General features: G+C 42.2%; 2 protein-coding genes across 3 annotated transcripts in view; both read right to left on the reverse strand.

The window, feature by feature from the left end:
* Positions 1-3,032: 3,032 nt before the first annotated feature.
* LOC109954670 (C-X-C chemokine receptor type 3-like) lies at positions 3,033-5,925 on the reverse strand. Of its 2 annotated transcripts, none has more exons than XM_020590163.1 (3): positions 5,471-5,925; positions 4,544-4,894; positions 3,033-4,208 (listed from the first exon to the last, which is right to left on the reverse strand). In XM_020590163.1, exons 1-3 carry the CDS (start codon positions 5,471-5,473, stop codon positions 3,480-3,482), a joined length of 1,083 nt encoding a protein of 360 aa, XP_020445819.1. In that variant the 5' UTR covers positions 5,474-5,925; the 3' UTR covers positions 3,033-3,479. The 2 variants fall into 2 exon arrangements, with proteins under 2 accessions (XP_020445819.1, XP_020445820.1); XM_020590164.1 differs by having other exon boundaries at positions 4,544-4,897.
* A 763-nt stretch (positions 5,926-6,688) lies between these two features.
* Positions 6,689-8,163, reverse strand: part of cxcr3.2 (chemokine (C-X-C motif) receptor 3, tandem duplicate 2) — a 2,339-nt gene continuing 864 nt past the window's right edge. Inside the window, exon 2 of the mRNA XM_020590169.1 lies at positions 6,689-8,163. This exon is cut by the window's right edge and continues 370 nt beyond it. Coding sequence (XP_020445825.1) covers positions 7,433-8,163 — 731 coding nt within the window. The 3' untranslated portion in view covers positions 6,689-7,432.

The following is an 8,163-nucleotide window of genomic DNA, read 5'->3' on the forward strand; positions in this document are numbered from 1 at the left end:
CCCTCCCTGAACGACTCCAGGCCAGCGGCACTCACCCCAATCATTATGAAGTGTTTTGAGAGAGTGGTGCTGGCCTGCATTCAGAGCAGTTACCGGGCACCCTGGACCCCCTGCAGTATGCCTACCGGCCCAACAGGGCCACCTCAGACGCCATCGTGCCATCACTTTGACTTTGACCTATTAAATAAATGCAGTAGAGTAACAAGTATAATATTTGCCTTAAACTATGAGGTATATATAAAATACTCAGAGTAAGTACATATACCTGAAAATTGTACATAAGTACAGTTCTTGAGTTACTTTTCACCAATGTTCAGTTCACTATATTTCACAAAGAGACTGCACCATATCAGTACTGCTTCTCAGGGAGAACATAACAAAACAAAAAAACTGAAGACACTGAACGGCCCCCCTGCACCGGTGGCACCGCAGATGGCTGCCATCGGTTCTGTACTGGAAACAAATTCCTTGTGTGTAACATACTTGGCCAATAAAGGTGATTATCCTTATCTTAGGATGTGGATCCCACCCAGGACTGTAGAGCATCAAGGTGAAGTAATATTGCTAGAAATCTTGTGGGAAAAGGAGTTTACATTCTGTGCATACACATGTATTGCATATTTTGATTTATAAGGCTGATTCAAAAAATGCAACGCATACCTGGCATAGTAGAGAGGGCTTGGAAAACATTTAGAGCAAATACAGAATTCAGTTGGTGGATATTCAAAATGGCCCTTCCACATCGATCAAAGTGATTGTCAGAGGTGGTATATGCTTAATCTATAATGCATTGGTTTCACTTATGAGTTTTACTGGGTGGTTTGTAAATTGTAATCTTTATTGATCAGACCTCTACACATTTTTCCCTATAAAGCAGGAGCATGGTTATAAATTGAGATATGGCACACAGATAATGAAGGTTCTGACTGAGACCGCAGCTGGAGGAGAGATTAGTTTGAGCCATAAAACTTCTCTTAATAGAGGTTAGACTGTTCAGCAACCCTTCTATTCTCGCTCTTCTTTCTGTATGTATCAAGCATCTGAGAATTTTGTGTGTACACCCAAGAGTTTCAATATGTCTATGATGTAGTTAGAATCAGATGATTACACGGAATACAACAGCAATGAAAACTGCAAACCTACACGTAGTGTTGTCAGTGCACCTTTAGGCCTTTTTGACAGGAAGTTCAGAGGAAAAAAGCGGTCGCACACCCTGAAATATGTGGTTTAGGCAGAAGAGTGATGAGTAATAAATGAGATAAGGGCCCAGAGAAATTTGGTGACTTCAACCAATTCAAACTATTCAACCAATATTTTTAATTATAAAAAATATAACATGTCATCAACGCTATCCCTTACAAAACACCTCATTTAAAATTTACATGAGAGGTAAATATTTGACTACAGCAGAGCGGTGGACCATCCCAGCAGCCACTGTGACTGCAGGATCAACATTTTAGTACAGACACAGAAACTACTGGTTCATTCACTGCAGCTGAGAGCAAAGCAGGCAATGGGATCATAATAAATTCCTCGTCCACCCTCTGGAGAGCAGAGCTTGGCTGCGAGCCCATTCAGACAACATCAAGCATTGTGTGGCGTGTGTTCAAGCATGCTTTGATTCTGTTATTAATCATGTCGTCTCAATGCTAAATGTGTCTGAATGGACATAAATGAAGCAGTAGTACTTGGCTGTTTTCTAGAGGAATCAATTCTTTTTCTTTTGGAGAGCAGTGTTTGTACTGATAACAGGTCTGTCACACACCAAACTTCTTGTTGGTCACTAGTCTTCGTCTTTAACAACTCAGCCCTAGCTGAAGCAGGAAATGCTATTTCTGTCTGAAGCAATACTAGACTAATTATAACAAGCAAAGCTATGTTAAATGTGACACGTTTCTGCTGTCACAGTGAGCCAGCATTTCTCAGATGAGACGAGCTCTAGATGAACTGCACCACCACCCAAGTTTAAACAGAAAGAGGAAGGAAAAGGGTGAGTTAAAGAAAGAAGGGAAATAGTTGTTTTCATATGTGAAATGACATTGTTTCTGAAGGAACACCATGTTATTTCAGGTCACATTTATACATGGTAACATTATCTTCCATGGATTTCCACAGAAATCAGGCCTTAACCCTTACAGCAGTGTGGAGGTCAAACAGAGTTGTAGAAAACATCTTTACTTCTCTTCTTCCCTGCTTTTACCATCTACAGTGGAGTGTCTTTACACACAAACAAAGCATGCCACAGTTCTGTCTCCACCAGAGTAAACAGAGCTGTGAAGACTTCAGGCCAGCAGTTTTCTTCTTCCTCCCCCTCACTGTCACCTGACTGATGACATCACCACCAGTTTGTGTCAATCCCGCGCCCTACAGTTCACATGTACCAATGTCGCAACAATAAAGTCACAAAGAGAAAAGGCTGTGTGAAATTGTAGAAGTCACACTCTTTTAAAGTAAGTAAAAGATAAAATGTCAAATGAAAAGTGAAACAGTTTATGACACGTTATCAGAAATAGTTATAAATTGTGTTTGAGTATTTAACACAAGAACAAAATAACACGAGAGCTTATTGCATACAGTAAGATTATGGCATTAGCTTCATGATAACTGTGAAAACTGTGACAGAACACTCATTTCACTATACACTGATCAGCCATAACATTATGGCCACCTGCCTAATACTGTGCACACGGGAGTCAGTGCGACAGTTGGTTTTTCAGTTCGGGCTCCTATAATGTGGAATGGTCTGCCATGGGAGATTAGATCTGCTCCGAACCTGTCTGTTTTTAAATCACTTCTCAAAACGTTGTATCCATGGGCCTTTGACAATTTTATTGATTGATGTATTTGTTTTGACTATACATTTTTGTTATTTTATTGTGTAGATGTGTTTTATCTGGTTTTATGTATTTTTATTATTTGTTTATGTTTTACTGGAAAGCACCTTGTAACAGCAGGTTTAGAAAGGTGCTATATAAATAAACTTTGCTTGCTTGATTGTCTGTCCTGCTTCCAACACATCAACTCCAAGGACTGAATGTTCACTTATAATGTTCACTGCCCAGTATACCCCACACACTGACAGGTGCCATTGTAACGAGATAGCGGTATTAATTTCATCTGACAGTGATCATAATGTTATGGCTTATCGTGTATATAAAATAATGTAAAACCAGTTTTCTTTCAATAATAAGAATATTAATACACAATAAAAATGTATGCATCTGCATGATTTTGGGGGGTAGATGCTAAAGTTGTGCAATAGTGATTACAAAATAAAAGCACAATAGCATACGTCACTATGACATGGCTTCTTTAGTGTAATGCGAGGTTGTTGTTTTTTTTTAGAATATATATTTATCATCATTACAGAGAATACAGTCCTCCCCCTCATTACTTGCATGTGTTCACACTAAATTCCCCTCTAGGGTAGAACACTAAGTATCTGCCGAGTCACTGTAGGGTATTTCTGTGTTCATCAGTTAACTTGCACCTGATGTGGCAATTGTCATCTGTTTCATTTCTTCCTCCTCCTGACCCTGGTCACACAGGACTTCCTCACCAACACCCAGCTCCCACACCGAGCTTTTAGGCTCTAATGTAGCACATCTCAGTATGGCCAGAGCCCTTTTCCTGAAGTTTCCACACAGGCCGAGATAGAGCAGAGGCCTGAGGCAGGCATGGATACAGGCCAGAACAGATGTGACCTTCAGAGCAGTTTGCAGGGAACCTTGATTTTTAGATAAACCAAGAGGTTCCTTAGATCTGTTCCTGTAGGTGTCCACAATGAGTGTGATGTTGTATGGCACCCAGAAGCAAAAGAAGACCACCACTAGGGCTAGGATGATGGTTCTCTGCTTCAGGAGGCCTTTAGAACTGTGCCGTGGCCATAGCAGGAAACAGGAGCAGCAGATGATCAGGGTGACAACAGGTAGAAGGAAGCCCACTGTGAGGTGGAGCAGGCGTGACAACAGCAACCAGTCAGAGTAGTTGTGATCACACAGTGTATTTGCTTCTGCTTGATCCTTCTCAGCCACCAGGAAAATAAAGTCAGGGATGCTGAGGAGCAGGGAGATGATCCAGACTAAAAGGCAGCTGATATGAGCTAACACAGGCTTCTTGCGTGAGAACAGCTGTGTAGAGTAGATGATGGACAGGCAGCGATCTAGACTGATGCAAACCAGCAGAAAGATCCCACTGTAGAAGTTGATCTAGGAAAAAGAAAATGAGCATTTAAGCTACAATCTAATGTAACATAGACAGCTCCAGCAATCTTTATCAACTTTCACGTTTCCCCTACTCTGATCCCATCCTTTTGTCAATTCCCAGAAAAGTTGAAATGCCTGGAAGAATGCGGACGCCACTAGGGGATTACACACACTAGTATGAATTACACTGATCCAAATATACAAAGACTCTTCATTAAACAGGAAATAATAGCCTACGGCCAAACACAATCCACTCAGAAAGAATACTCATGGCTTTAAGGAAAAGATCACCTTTCATTATCAGTCCCTGCCTCTTGCGCACACCACTTTGTACTTACACTGAAAACGGCTCCACAGATCTTGCACAGAACAACCCCAAAGCACCATCCAGAAGGTTGATTGGCCTGTACAGCCCAGAAGGGGAGCGTCAACAGCAGCAGGATGTCGGTGACACCCATGTGGAGGATGAAAGTGTCTGATATCCTCCAATACTGCCTCTTCTGAGCCAGAACACGCAGAAGCAGTGCATTCCCCAAAAGCCCTACAACCACCACCACTGTGTATAGAGCCAGGAGAAACACAGGAACCTCACTGCCATTTTGCTCAGGGTCCTCTATATACTCATAGTCCTCCTTATAGTCATAGTCAGTCCCGTTAAGTATTCCACCAAGTATCACCTCCATGGTCTTCTACTGTGGAGAAAGAAAAGGTTACACACAGAGAAATCAAAAATGCTGCATCGCCTCAGAGGTCAGGTGCCAAAAATATCAGCTTCAGCTTCTCTCCCCCTCTGTCTGTCTTTGTATCATCAGCTGAAGTAAATCATTTAAACACTGCACTTGAAATCCCTGTCGAGCCTTTATAAACATGCTCAGACTCCCACATAACTCACATGGTGTTGTGCATGACACTGGATGAAGCAACAGTGGAGTGGACCGAAATGAAGCTTTCAGTTTCCCATAGTCATACCCACACATGTTAAAGGCTCTGACTGCTTTGTGCACAATGACTGTCACCTTTTACTGTTGGTGAAGTACATATGCAGGTATATGCCATGAAACCAGTGTTGGTAAGTGCTGAGTTAATGCACATTCATTCATTAATAAGGCTGCGCAGATAAATATGCAGAATGGCACCGTGAGGTTTCGAAACTGAGAGGTAAAAAGAAACAGAAAGGTAAAGGTTTGATTGTTATAGTGCTGCATTAATGGCTACAGCTATCTGTGCACCGAGTTAACATTTATTCTAAAAGATATTTGACTTACCATAAAGGGCTTCCGTTGAGGACTAGCGCACCTGTTGCCAGACAATACCCAAGAACTTGAAACACGGCACCCTGCTCGTATCCTGCGACATCGGGGACAAACTCTCCAAGGCTAGCTACCGTCGCAATTTTTGAAGGGAGGGTGGACGAGCTTCTGCAGAACGCACATCAGGTCCAGAGAGCGCAGACAACGCTTTCAAGCCAAAAGGAACTGGGGGTGAATCCACAAAAACACAGCGGTCGGGTAACAAAGGGAGCTCAAAACAAATAAGAAAAGTTGCGCTCGCCAGCTGAAAGTTTTACAACACCTACGTGTACGCGCACACGCAGCTTACAGTACGTTAATGGCAGCACTGTATCCTACAGCCTGCTCACACACAACGGTCGTACATTCGCTTCGTTTAACCCACACTGCATTATTGTTGACCCCGTGGCCAAATCTGCCAGCTCGCACAAAAACCTGAGCCGCCCGATGAAGTGTTTTTCAAAATATAACTCTTCATCAAATTGACTACAACGCTTACAAACAGAAATCTAAAAGTTGTTGACAAATGTACAAGGGTCTTTATTATTTTTGTGAAAATCACTGGATATCATTAAAAAACTGAACAGTCCTTCTGGCCAAAGCCATTATTGGGAAAAAAGGGTGCTTTATTTTGAAGGCCAAATTAAGCAACTTCCGTATTCCCGCGTTTCATGCCCAACTTGACGCAATCGTGTACACAAAAAGCAGAATCAAACAATATGAGCCACTTTCCACCAGATGGTGCTGTTGTGCTGTTGTTTCCAAACTGAGCGGCAGATTGATCGTGAATCGTGTCCAGCCTGCAGGATTACCCGGTTAACAGGATCGTTAAGCTGAATAATATCAGCAAGGAGTTTTTTTAACATAAATACTTTGTTGTAAGCTATTCTTCTGAGGTACTTGCAGCCTACTGTGCTTGAATATTTCCATTTTAAGCCACTTTATAGGCCTACTGCATTTTAAGGCCAAATTTTAATAAGAGATTAGAGAAAAGCCTATAAATGAATATAAATTTGTGTATAAGAATTTCTTTCCACTCTTGTTAATCATCTCAAGACCCCTCAATTTTACTGTGACCCTTTGAAGGGGTTCAGCTCCTGTTGTGCTGAATAAACGCTGATCAGAGTACACCTGCAGAGAAGTATCCTGATGATGTATATCATATAATACTGTGTTTTTATTTCAAAAATTTTATTATAAAAATCTTTGTACATCACACATTCAAAATTAGTCATGTTCATTTCCTCACAGAACACAGAGTAATGCTTTAATGTACACTGATGAGAGAACAAAAGTATCATGGAGAAAACTGAACAAAAAAATGACAATTTCAAGATGTTCAACCTTTCAACCTATGCAACTATTTTCACTGTCTTATAAGCAAAACTATTTTTACAGCAAACAATCAGAGAGTGGAATCGAATGGCAAAACGTCACTGACTGAGGATGTGAGATAAGAGTCTGACTACTGGAGCTGCAGGCTACATCTAAACTGCTGAGCAAGCTTTTCCGTGAGCATAAAGAAATCTAAATGTTTCACAAGATTTGACCTACTGTTACAAAAATCTCCAAGTTTTCGTAAAAAAAAAAAGTTAAATGACAGCATCATAGGTGGGATGCGGCATCATGTTTTTCACTAGGCCTCACCCTCATATAACTGAAACAGCACTACAGCATTCTTGAATAAAAAAAGAGAAACAGTAATAAAACAATTTGTTGTAAGCTGCACCACACAAACATTCAGATAGGGAAGCACCAGTAGAAGGAATACATCACAGGCATCTGAGAACATTTTAAAGGTTTTAATATATGAACATCTATTTTGACTTTCCTTTTCTGAATGTTTTACACTTCACTTTATATTTTTCTCTCTCACCCACACAGATGCACACAAATCTCACCTAATCTCCCTCTTTCTTCCTGTCTCTCTAACCAGTTTCACACCATGACAGAATAGGAGGTGTTTTCACTTTCCGCAGAAGCCAATGATACCACTGTTTTTCTAAGCCTCCCCTCCCTTCGCACCTTCATCCCCAGCCAACCTTTCTGTCCCAGCAGCCCCTTACACATTCTGGCCAGCTCCCTCCTGAACTTTACACCCACAAAGCCATACAGCACAGGATTCAGGGCGCAATGCGACAGCCCCACACTTTCAGTGATCACAGTTCCAATGTCCACCACATGGCCAAACTGGCAACTTTCAGTCACCACGCCCAGCTTCTGCAGACTATCTGCCAGCTGGAAGCAGTTGTATGGGGCCCAGCAGATGACAAACACGGACACCAGTGAGATGATCAGGCGAACAGACTTGCGCTTTTGGCGACGAGTGGCATTGCACAGAGACCTGAAGATGCGGATGTAGCAGTAGAGCATGATTAGCAGGGGGAGTCCAAAACCCAGAATCACACTGACAAGCTGCAGCCCCACCTGCCACTGAGTGGTGTTCTTAGTAAACCACACCTGGCACAGGAGCGCCCTCTGATTGCCTACAGTGTTCTCTTCCACTACCTGTTTGAAGGTAATGTCCACTGCACTCAGGCCCAGGCAGCCTACCCATATGAAGGCACATGCAATCTGGGCGTGGCAAGTGTTGCGCTTCCAGCCAGAGCTAACGGCGTGAACGATGGCCAGGTATCGGTCAAAGCTGATGCAGGCCAGGAAAAGGATGA

This window comes from Monopterus albus, unplaced genomic scaffold, assembly GCF_001952655.1.
Source record: "Monopterus albus unplaced genomic scaffold, M_albus_1.0 scaffold11.1, whole genome shotgun sequence".
Taxonomy (NCBI): Eukaryota; Metazoa; Chordata; class Actinopteri; order Synbranchiformes; family Synbranchidae; genus Monopterus; species Monopterus albus.

What these genes read in the sequence shown, in the direction of transcription:
- LOC109954670 (XM_020590163.1), bottom strand. An exon ending in TCTGTGGAGCCGTTTTCAGT is followed by an intron (nt 4,209 to 4,543) that starts GTAAGTACAAAG and finishes TCTTTTTCCTAG; the next exon opens with ATCAACTTCTACAGTGGGAT.